The sequence below is a fragment of the Polypterus senegalus genome, chromosome 14 (genome assembly GCF_016835505.1).
Source record: "Polypterus senegalus isolate Bchr_013 chromosome 14, ASM1683550v1, whole genome shotgun sequence".
In the NCBI taxonomy this organism is placed as follows: domain Eukaryota; kingdom Metazoa; phylum Chordata; class Cladistia; order Polypteriformes; family Polypteridae; genus Polypterus; species Polypterus senegalus.
This window is the reverse complement of record NC_053167.1, coordinates 110,445,968-110,458,689: the sequence shown is the minus strand read 5'-3', so window position 1 is coordinate 110,458,689 and position 12,722 is coordinate 110,445,968. Positions and strand designations below refer to the sequence as shown.

Genomic DNA, 12,722 nt, shown 5'->3' with positions numbered 1-12,722 from the left:
CCACTGCTTTTGAAAGTCACCCCCACGTATAAAATGACGAGTCCTATGCAGTCTCGGACAGATTTTCAAGAACAGTTTTAAAAGAGAAACCAACAATACTTATATGCGGTAAGTAGCTTTGCATCAGCTCTTCCTCCTGTTATTAATTAAGTGCACACTTGCTAGCTTTTTTAAAGCATATTCTGAAAATCCCTTCTACCAGGCAGGGCAGGGCGTTTTCAGGTGACCACTCACTTACTGGCATTCGATTCAGACTACAGAATTTTACTTTTCTTTTGGAATGAAAGGAGATACTATCCAAGAATGCCATTTCCACCAATATTGCATCCATACTGTGCTTTTTCAGATATTCTGTTCATCCTCTTCTAGCGTTTGATCACAACTTGTTCATAAGCACCAGCTCCCACTCTGAAACAATGAATAAAAAGGGCAAGAGGTTTACTCAGAGAAAATTTATTGTGATTGTAACTTAACCCTGAAGCAAAGTGGTTTAAATAAAAGTACTGATAAAAATAAATATTTTATACAGACATGTAATATAAAAATTATGTTAGTATGGGGTGGCATGGTGGCGCAGTGGTAGCGCTACTGCCTCGCAGTTAGGAGACCCAGGTTTGCTTCCCGAGTCCTCCCTGCATGGAGTTTGCATGTTCTACCCGTGTCTGTGTGGGTTTCCTCCCACAGTCCAAAGACATGCAGGTTAGGTGCATTGGCGATCCTAAATTATCCCTGGTGTGTGCTTGGTGTGCGTGTCCTGCGTTGGGCTGGCGCCCTGCCCGGGGTTTGTTTCCGGCCTTGTGCCCTATATTGGCTCCAGCAGACCCCCGTGACTCTGTAGTTACGATTCAGCGGGTTGGAAAATGGATGGATGGATGGATGTTAGTATGTAAAATAATTAAATTTTACATCTTAACATGTTAGTTTCTTTTATAGAGTTTCATATGAGAATTTACAAACATGAAACTCACTTTTTTTAGTGGGTTTAAAGTTTTTTTTTAAAAAGACCAGAAAACAAGGAATGTTGCTCCCTAAAGCCTCCTTTACAATTTTTTTTGTTTCTCTGCAGCTGCATAACACAACTAAATCCACTGCACACTACGGAGATCAGTTTTATTTTATGGGTCTTATTCATGTCGCAAAAAATGTTTCATAAATCCCAATTTTTGTATAAGAAATGGCTTATGCACATTTACAAGCATAAGCAAGTTTTATACACGAGGCCTCAGGTAATATTTTTTTTATATACAATTGACTAAGGTGACAGGTTAGAGTTACATCACAGCTCTGAGATTTCAGGTAACATTGTTTTCTCCTAATTTTTCAGTGCTCAGATTATATATGCCAAATTACTAACCCAGAAACTTGGATTTCCCATCTGCTTGATAGCATGTGAATGTATCATCAGGCCAAAAGAATAAGAGAGATACATAAACGTGCACTTCACTTCCATTTCAAAATGAGGAAGTCAGCCCTGTACAGAATATATTCAACTGTATGAAACAGACTGGAACTGAATAGTAATGAGACAGAAGTAGCTCTTGGATGGCATAATGCAGCCTGAAATTGTCTTGGAGTAAGAAAAATGAGTGTTGTAAGGCCACAGAAAGGCTCAATATGTCTAGAGATCACACTCTGTAAATCAATACTTGAAACTATTACATTTGTTTGTTTTCATTTGTGAAACACATTACCGCTCTATTTAACTGTCATCATCCTATTATCTGTGATTACAAGTTTGGCTGGTTTCTCTACCAACTTCATTTCTCCAGTTTTCATGGTCTTGAGTATCATTAGAAGTAAGATTCATTCTTTTAACTCTTTTAGGGCGGATGTCGACGGGAGGAGCGGAGGGCGAAAGTCGACAAATGTCGACATCCAGGGATAGAGGTTAGTGGTGACAAAACTCATTGTAACGTCACAGGCATCCCCTCTCTGCTTGGAGGAATGTTAGACTCGAGAGGCATCAGTGCAACACGTATTGTAAGCAGTGCAACGTGGAAATGCATGCAATTGGCTGCTTTGAGCGTTATCATACTTTGCTTTGTAACATGTACAGTATATGAAACAATAATATGATAAATTATATAGTATGCAGGCTCATACAAAATGCAAAACAGTTATATTAGTCAAAAATAAATATTTTTTGTTGATTTGATAAGTTAAACAATTGTTTTGTGTTCTTTTTAAAAAAGTTTTGGAAAATATTCAGCCCTGGGAAGAAAAAAATTAGCCCTAAGGCCTTGTTCACACGGGCGTTAAAATCGAAGCCGCTTTTTTTGCTCAGAAGCGTCCGTGAGCGGATCAAGCGCCGAGTGTTTTCTACACGTAGGAGTCAATGAGAGTGTTCACACGGGCTTTGGTGACGGCGCTTGTCCGCAGCCGCGTTATACGGCATCAAAAACGCTGCATGCAGCTTTTCTTGGCGCTCAAAACCCAACGAACTCAAGGAAACCGCTTCTAGTTCATTTTCGCGCGTTTATTTTACGCTCGAGGACCGGATATTTTTATGTTTGCATATACAACATATATATTGTCATATTGCTTATTTTATTTTATTGTCTCATGTAATTTGTAAACCATGAACCTATTAATTTATGTTCTAATATAATATTTGATAACGATGGGGCATTTCAGTGCATAACACCGTGTAAGCGCACACTCGACTACTGTTTCCTTACCTCAAAGTGACAAGTAGTCTCTCTTCGCTAACACCAAGTCGCATATTGGTTGATCGGCGCGGCAATGTGGCATTGCACCAGCTGCAGCAGACAATCAAAAGTGGAAACCGACATCCGACAGTAATTAAAAAACTTGCGTGGAAATTTTCGCATTTCTTCATAAAGCACAAAAACTTCCTTTTAACCCGACGTTGTGCAGTCAGAGAATGAACCCAGTAGCGGCGGTGATTTTTTCTCTCCCTACGCCGCCGTATTACGAGTATTTTTAAAACAAGAAGATTAATATCTAACATAGCAAAATGGTCCATATTGAAAGGATGCACCTCAAATAAAACGACAAGGGCTTTCATATCCAGTTCCCGACACTGCCTCCACAGGTTAACACACAAACTACAATTTGGGCTGCAGGCTGGCGTAGACAGAGACAAACGAACGCGTAGAAGTCAATCGATCGCCACCACAAATGCAACATAAACGCTCAGGACGCTCAGAGCAAGTTCGTTTATCCAAAAACTTAACGCCCGTGTGAACAAGGCCTAAAAGAGTTAATGCGATCTGCCACTACATAAAATGTTTCAATATGATATATCCAGACTGTAATTACTCACTAAAACTAAAATATAATTAGGCCCTGTTCAGTTCCAGTAAAGTACACACATCTCAGTCTTAGTATATTATATATATCTCTATATCTTATTGTGCTTACCTACACCGTTGACCACATTAAGTTCAAGGCAATGCTGCCCAGTTGCACTGTAGCCAACCAGATAATTAGGGACTAATTACAGTGTAAATAGACTATAAAGACACACTTATTGTATAGTGTTTATACTTTTAAATTCAGTTTGCAAAAAAATGAAATACAAGTTACATTTAACAATAGCTAAAGCAAGCAAAGAAATTTAAAACGGCAACTTTTAGATTGTCAAAAAAGTACTTTATATTAAATACAAACCTAGTAGGAAGATGATGCGTTCCAAGAGCCGTGCTACCACCTGGGCCCACAAATAAACGCAACCCTTCTTCTGCAAGGAAAAGTCATAGGTTATAAGCAAGTTTATAACCTACTGGTAAAAATAAGTAATTATGTATACCTATAATTAAACATATAATTGATATTGGATTATTTTGTCTCCAGTTTTTCAGTCCACAATTCATGAGCAAAAGGTGATGATGCTCTTAAAACATGAAATAAGGCCAGGTCATGGCAATTCAGTCTTTTTCAGCCCAAGAAAAAATCCAGTTGCAGTTATAAACCTGCCTCGTTTTGTTGGGGCTTAGTTAAAAAAGGGATTGCGTACTGCGTAATTCAATCAGGCTCACTTAAACTGTACCTTCTGCACTGGAGTCTAGGAGGCTGCCAGTAAAATCCTGACTCTGCAAAATCTTTTCCACAATGTCATCTGCATCAACCCTTGTGGCATCGACCCGTTTTAGCTGAGATTCCACAGAGTCCTGCTTCACTGGATGCCTGTTAGAGATTATAAAAAAAGGGGGAAAAAATGAATTATTTATATACTTGGATGATTTCTTTTAAAGGCGCATAAACACAAGCAAATAATCCATTTAACCTCAATATAATCTTAGATTTATTTTTTTTTTTTTTAAGCACCAGTTAAATTCACCATTGCAGGAAGCCAAACAGTCAACAACTAGGTTCAAAACAGTGTCATGTCATGACTCTTGGCTACACACAAAATGACTTCCACTTAGGGAAATTTAGACACCAAAGTATCTTAGAGTTTGTATTTCAACTTCTGTAGTAAATATGACTTGCAAGATGAAAAATGTAAACAAAAGGTGAATGTGCAAGCTACATGAAGGTGTACACTAGTTCAGAACACAATCGGAAGCCTTAGCATCACTGTATAGGAGCACAGTGCTTCAGAGAAGCTGAAGATGAAAGTGATCCTTTCTCTTTCGAGTAAACTACAGAAGGAACATAACTAGACCATTGCAGTGCTAATGGTGAGAATCTAAAAGAAAATTACCTGTGCTGAAAGTTTACCATAAAAATTACTTTTCCACAAGCAGAAGGTTTTTATTGGGGAACACTGAATTAAGTACCTCAAAGTTAATAAATGTCATACCGACTAAGCCTCTCTGATGAGCAGGCACTCTTCATTGGAGATAGATGTTCTGCCAAGGAGGATGCTGCTCCAACACAGTGCCCCATCCTGTGCTCATTATCCTCATTGGGTTCTGGAAGACTGACAACCCCTGTTGATGTGCTTCCTACTGATGTATTCCTTCTGTGTGAAAGTTCGGACAAGCTAGACGATCTTGAGTGCCCGGTACTATATCCTATACATAAATAAATGCAGGTCATTTACAAAGCTGTGTGGTAATTCATTGTAAATACTCAATGAACAGCATTATTTAAACATTTTCATTCAAAAACAGATGTACAATTCAAACAGACAAACTCAAATTTGACACCTCTCTAGATAGAACTAAACATACATATCAAAGTCTTTGATATAGTTTTAATACCCTTTTGTTCAAAGTTCACGAACTGTAAACTGTACACACACACTAACATACCACAATGCTTCTGGATAATGAAATCATTAATTATAATTTTCTGAATGTCCTTATTCAAATACAGGTTGAATACACAAGGAGGAGTGTTCGGTTTAGCCTATGGTGGCAGCAACAAATAAATGATAGGAGCCAACCATGGGCAGAGTTCCAGTCTGTAAATAGGTGTATTCACTCACACGTCTTCATATTTTGTCAGTTCAGAATCACCACTCAACATAACCTTTAAATCTTTGGAGTAAAGGGAGAAACAAGTATCTCTCTTGAATATGCAAAGCGTGAAGAATGTTTCTTGTATTTGCATGATATAGAAATATGGCAAATAAGAGTATCCTAGTGGAATGCCTATAAAAAATTAGTCCCACTGGGATAATTCAGAGATAAGGCATTATCCAAACTCCTTCACCGCTTTCCTCAATTTAACATATGAGAAAAAGAAAAAAATTATATTATATAAACTGCTCAAAAAAATTAAAGGAACACTTTGAAAACACATCAGATCTCAATGGGAAAAAGAAATCCTCCTGGATATCTATACTGATATAGACTGGGTAATGTGTTAGGAACGAAAGGATGCCACATCGTTGATGGAAATGAAAATGATCAACCTACAGAGCCCTGAATTCAAAGACGCCCCAAAAATCAGAGTGAAAAATTATGTGGCAGGCTAGTCCATTTTGCCAAAATTTAATTGCAGCAACTCAAAATTGTATGCAGCACTTTGTATGGCCCCTGTGTTCTCGTATACATGCCTGACAACATCGGTGCATGCTTCTAATGAGATGACAGATGGTGTTGTGGGGATCTCCTCCCAGATCTGGACCAGGGCATCACTGAGCTCCTGGACAGTCTGAGGTGCAACCTGGTGGCATTGGATGGACCAAAACATAATGTCCCAGAGGTGTTCTATTGATTTAGGTCAGGAAAGTGTGGTGGCCAGTCAATGGTATCAATTCCTTCATCCTCCAGGAACTGCCTGCATACTCTCACCACATGAGGCCAGGAATTGTCGTGCACCAGGAGCCACTGTACCAGCATAGGGTCTGACAATGGGTCCAAGGATTTCATCCTGATACCTAATGGCAGCCAAGGTGCCTTTGTCAAGCCTGTAGTGGTCTGTGTGACCCTCCATGGATATGCCTCCCCAGACAATCATTAACCCACCACCAAACTGCTCATGCTGAATGATGTTACAGGCAGCATAATGTTCTCCATGGCTTCTCCAGACCCTTTCACTTCTGTCACGTGCTCAGGGTGAACCTGCTCTCATCTGTAAAGCACAGGGCACCAGTGGTGCATCTGCCAATTCTGGTATTCTATGGCGAATGCCAATCGAGCTGCATGCTGCTGGGCAGTGAGCTCAGGGCCCATTAGAGGACATGGGGCCCTTGGGTCACCCTCATGAAGTCTTTCTGGTTGTTTGGTCAGAGACATTCACACCAGTGGCCTGCTGGAGGTCATTTTGTAGGGCTCTGGCAGTGCTCATCCTGTTCCTCCTGCCCAAAGGAGCAGATACTGGTCCTGCTGATGGGTTATGGACCTTCTATGGCCCTCTCCAGCTCTCCTAGAGTAACTGCTTGTCTCCTAGAATCTCCTCCATGCCCTTGAGACTGTGCAGGGAGACACAGCAAACCTTCTGGCAATGACACGTATTGATGTGCCATCCTGGAGAAGTTGGACTACCTGTGCAACCTCTGTAGGGTCCAGGTATCGCCTCATGCTACCAGTAGTGACACTGACTGTAGCCAAATGCAAAACTAGTGAAGAAACAGTCAGAAAAGATGAGGAGGGAAAATGTCAGTGGCCTCCACCTGTTAAACCATTCCTGTTTTGGGGGTCATCTCATTGTTGCCCCTCTAGTGCATCTGTTGTTAATTTCATTAACACCACAGCAGCTGAAACTGATTAACAACCCCTCTGCTACTTAACTGACCAGATTAATATCCCATAAGTTTCATTGACTTTATGCTATACTCTGATTAAAAAGTGTTCCTTTAATTCTTTTGAGCAGTATATATATATATATATATATATATATATAAAAATGTTGGTTCAGGCAGGAATGACATTTGGAAGTTGTGTTGTATTGGATAAGCTGCGAGATCCATTTAATGCATTTCCTTTGCTCATTATTTATGCTCAAAAAGTGGTAATATTTAATTGCTTCTTGTGAAGGTCTTGCATTTAATAAATAGCAACCTGCCCCCAAAAGTTAATAGGCAGGCAAGAGCAGGACACACTTGTGTTACTAGTGGGAGGAGATGGGACGGAGGCCGATTCTGTGCTGGAGGATTACAAAACCTTTTGAAAAAGGGTGGGAGTCGTCTTAAAACAACAGTGCCAGGCATGTATGAATCTACTGTAAGTGCTTTAAATTCATAGCCAAAGACCACAACCCTTGGGCAACAGTGGTTTTACTAAAAATCTTCATTATAATAGCCTAATTTATTTTACTAAATATTTAAGCAAATCCTTCTCTTGTTTCAAGTCTTCGTGCCAGCAAAGCAGCGGGTCCAGATGGTGTATCGCCACGACTGCTGAAGGCCTGTGCGTTGGAACTGGGGAGTCCTCTACAGCGCATCTTCAACCTGAGCCTGGAACAGGGAAGTCCCAGGCTTTGGAAAACATCTTGTATCACCCCAGTCCCGAAGGTATCACGTGCTAGTGAGCTGAATGACTTCCGGTCTGTTGCTCTGACGTCACATCCGATGAAGACCATGAAGCGGCTGCTGCTTCACCACCTGAGGCCACAGGTCTGCCACACCCTCGACCCTCTGCAGTTCGCATACCAGGAGAAGGTGGGAGCGAAGGATGCCATCATCTATATGCTACACGGATCCCTCTCCCACTTGGACAGAGGCAGTGGTGCTGTAAGAATTATGTTTTTAGACTTCTCTAGTGTCTTCAACACCATCCAACCTCTGCTCCTTAGAGACAAGCTGACTGAGATGGGAGTAGACTCACACCTGGTGGCATGGATCGTGGACTCTCTTACAGACAGACCTCAGTATGTGCGTCTCAGGAACTGCATGTCTGACATTGTGGTCAGCAACACAGGAGCACCGCAGTGGACTGTACTTTCTCCGTCCTGTTCAATCTATATACATCAGACTTCCAATACGACTCGAGTCCTGCCACGTGCAAAAAGTTTGTGGATGACACTGCTATTGTGGGCTGCATCAGGAGTGGGCAGGAGGAGGAGTACAGGAAGCTAATCAAAGACTTTGTTAAATGGTGCGACTCAAACCACTTACATCTTAACACCAGCAAGACCAAGGAGCTGGTGGTGGATATTAGGAGACCCAGGCCCCTAATGGACCCCGTGAACATCAGAGGTGACTGTGTGCAGAGGGTTCAGACCTATAAATATCTGGGAGTGCAGCTGGATGACATATTGGACTGGACTGGCAATACTGATGCTCTATGTAAGAAAGGTCAGAGCAGACTATATTTTCTGAGAAGGTTGGCGTCCTTCAACATCTGTAGTAAGATGCTGTAGATGTTCTACCAGATGGTTGTGGGAGTGCCCTCTTCTACGCGGTGGTGTGCTGGGGAGGCAGCATAAAGATGAAAGACGCCTCACACCTGGACAAACTTGTTAAGAAGGCAGGCTCTATTGTAGGAGTAAAGTTGGACAGTTTAACATCTGTGGCAGAGCGACGGGCATTAAGCAAACTCCTGTCAATCATGAAGAATCCACTGCATCTACTGAACAGTGTCGTCTCCAGGCAGAGGAGCAGCTTCAGTGACAGACTTTTATCACTGTCCTGCTCCACTGACAGACTGAGGAGATCGCTCCTCCCCACACTATGCGACTCTTCAATTCCACCGGGAGTAAATGCTAACATTACTCAAAAGTTATTGTCTGCTTTTACATGCATTTTTATTTCTATTTAATTTAATATTGTTTTTTGTATAGTATACTGCTGCTGGATTATGTGAATTTCCCCTTGGAATTAATAAAGTATCTATCTTTTACAATTTTTTTTAAACTGACTTTTACTGTAAATACAGGTTAGATGCTACCTGGTCTAAAAAGGACTTACCATTAACAGTGTAAAAAGAGGCCAACAAAGGTTCATAATCATCATAATATCTGTTTTTGTGTATTATTTTCCCTAATAAAGTAAATGTTATTTTTTCCAATACATAATTCATAATGAAGTGTCAATCAAAATGATTGCAGCCCATCATCCTAGAAGCCCACAGCTCAAATAATGGGAGCAGTATGGCAGCTATGAATAACAAATAAAACAAAAAATTTAACATAATACCTTCATTCTGAAAGAAAGATGGACAATCAGATGCTCATACAGCACATGCAAAAGACAGACTTGTTAATTATTTGTTAATATCTAATGTATTATTAAAGTGCAATGTAAGAAATTTTCATTTTATTTACTTTCTTTTAAGGACACAATTTCAAATGAAAAACAAGACATGTAAAACAAGAACAGTAAATCCTACAGATCACTATACTATATAATCTATACTAATAAAAGGCAAAGCCCTCACTGACTGACTGACTCACTCATCACTAATTCTCCAACTTCCCGTGTAGGTAGAAGGCTGAAATTTGGCAGGCTCATTCCTTACAGCTTCCTTACAAAAGTTGGGCAGGTTTCATTTCAAAATTCTACGCGTAATGGTCATAACTGGAAGCTATTTTTCTCCATATACTTTAATGGACGTTAGCTCGATGGACATGGGGGCGGCGCTGCGTGTGACATCATCACACCTCCTACGTAAATCACATGAACCGACTGTGACCGCGGTACGTGGAAAAGAAGGAAGAGCTCCCAAAGCACTGAAGAAAACCGCTAAATACTTTATTCCCCAGATACAAGTTTAATGAGAAGACACGAGGTATAAACGAGACTTTGGATCACTTTGTAACGGAGTTAAAATTTCTGTAGCGAGAAACTTTTAAGTGGCAGGTCTTAGCTAACATTAAATAAAGCCGTGGACATCGCAACATAACACAAGAGAGCAGCTCACGTGAACTGACTGACCGCAGTACGAGTGATCACTTCCATGAATCAAACCTGTTCAAAAAACGCATTACACAATTGACAAGGTAGGAAAAGAATATGCTCCGAGCTGAGCTCCACAGCTAACGCAGTCTTGCGGAAGCAACTTCAGCACGCTGCCACCAAATACTGACAGAAAAATCCACAAGTTAATACACACGACGTCTCTAGAGTTACACCCTGTGATCCCCCATTTCAATTCAGATGCCTCCAATTTCCAGTAAGGTTCTGCTTCGCGTTGAGAAGTAATAAGTCTCAGGGACAGACCCAACAAAAGGTTGCCATTGATTTCAGGCAAGATTGCTTTTCTCCTGACAACTATACGTTGCATTCTCAAGAGTGAGCTTGAGCCATATATACAACCACAGTGCTGAACTGACAACGTGATATACAAAGAGAAATATAGCAATCGTAATAAACGAACAATAAAACAGCGGAGAACCCGTGGATTAAATAAAAGGCAGCTTTCTTGGCAAAGCAAGGAAAGAGGATGGCCTTATATGTCGCTCGTTTATAAAAGAGCGGAGAAGCTGTGTAAAGGCTGCTTCACAAAACCAGCGGAGCCTTTATATGAGCAGGCAGTCAGCTAAAGAAGGGAATCAATAAATATCTCTAATCGTAATAAAAAAAAATAGCGCATACAAGCGCGGATTAAATAAAGGAAATGGGTACCTGAACAGTACAGTAAGTCTCAATAGCTACAAGAATCTTAATAAACGAACAATAAAACAGTACAGAACCGCTGGCAAGGAGAAACGACGGCCTTATATGGCGTTCGCTTATAAAGCAGCGGAGAAGCTGTGTGAAGGCAGCTACACAAAAAACAGCAGAGCGCCACACTCTGAATGTATTCCTGGCATCACCGTTATACCCTCTGATCTCCCATTTCAATTGAAATGCCTCAAATTTCCAGTAAGGCTCTGCTTCACGACAATTAATAAGTCTCAGGGACACACCCTACAAAAGGTTGCCATTGATTTGAGGCAATATTGCTTTTCTCCAGGACAACTATATGCTTGCATTCTCAAAAGTAATCTCAGTGCACAGCTTGGTCATATTACAATCGGACTGCTGAACTGACAACGTAGTATACGCTGATTTTACTATATACATATATATATATGTGTGTATATATATATATATATATATATATATATGTATGTATGTATGTATATGTGTGTGTGTGTATATGTATGTATATGTGTGTGTGTGTGTATATATATATATATGACAGCAACACTCATAACAGTGACAAAACAATTACATTGACAATCATGTTACGTTATTTTTAAAATGTTTCCTTTTCTTTTTCATAACTTCTTTAACACACTACTTCTCCACTGCGAAGCGCGGGTATTAGGACTTGTTATGATCAACTTAAAACAATCTTAACAGTTTTTTTATATAAATAAGGTCAAAAGTATTACACATTCTCCTTTCAACTCAGATGTTATTAGCAAATGTACTGCTCGTTTTCTTTTTAATGAACATCCACCATTGCGATTTACTTTCTCTCAAAGATACAAAAACATTTACAAAATTCCTCCCACCTGGCCTATTGTTTTGAGTAATAGCTCAATTTTGCAGCCTCTCTCAGTTTGTCGATTTATTTGCATATCTATGTCATGCAAGTGCATATTCAATTATTTTTATCTATTTGTAATTTGTTTTTCCTTTTCTTGTAACTTTCTTTAAAACACTGTAAAAAAGCACTTTGAGCCATTTCCAATGTACGAAAATGTGGTACAGAAATGATTAAACTTGTTGATTTCCATCTGCATTACTTTGTTACTGGTTGCCGGTCATATAGAAGTTCAAGTTTCAAGTTCAAAGTTTATTGTCATGTGCACAGTAAGGAAACACGTTTCCCTGTACAATGAAATTCTTTCTTTGCTGTCCACACCAAATGACAAAACCAACGTATAAAGATAAACATAAATAATAAGCAGCAGATAGATAAGTAGTAACAGAGGCAGCATTAGGTATAAAACCAGAATAGAAGTATAAAATGTAATTGTCCATCACACACCTACATGCACAAGTCAAATACAGTTGTGTGAGGTAGACAGAATGAGGTGAACCATGGTTATAAACTCCAGTCAGTTATTTAGGAGTCTTATGGCCTTGGGAAAGAAAGTTCTTTAGCCTCGAAGTCCTGAATTTCATATTTCTATACCTCCTGCCTGAGGGAAAAAGTGTGAACAGTTCGTGTTGGGGGTTGGTGGGGTCACTGAGGATCAACTGTACAGATGTAGATGCTCTGCAGAGGGTGCAATAGGGTCCTGGTGATCTTCTCAGCAGTCTTCACCACTCTCTGCAGGCGTCTGCGGTACCACGCGATGCTGCAGCTGGTCAAGATGCTCTCAACAATGCAGCTGTAAAAGTCGCCAAGGATCTTAGTCGACATACCAAACTTCCTCAGTCTCCTAAGAAAGTACAGCTGCTGTTGAGCCCTCTTGACCCGCTGTGTGGT

General features: G+C 40.3%; 1 protein-coding gene across 2 annotated transcripts in view; it reads right to left on the bottom strand.

Moving 5' to 3' along the window:
- The window catches only part of LOC120514581 (protein FAM102B-like), a 67,917-nt gene continuing 55,195 nt past the window's right edge, over window positions 1-12,722 (bottom strand). For both annotated transcript variants that reach the window (XM_039735037.1, XM_039735038.1), the window contains exons 8-11: window positions 4,769-4,982; window positions 4,013-4,149; window positions 3,634-3,703; window positions 1-408 (exon numbers count right to left, since the gene is read on the bottom strand). In XM_039735037.1, the coding sequence (XP_039590971.1) occupies window positions 366-408; window positions 3,634-3,703; window positions 4,013-4,149; window positions 4,769-4,982 (464 nt within the window). In that variant the 3' untranslated portion in view covers window positions 1-365. The remainder of the gene's footprint in view (window positions 409-3,633; window positions 3,704-4,012; window positions 4,150-4,768; window positions 4,983-12,722) is intronic.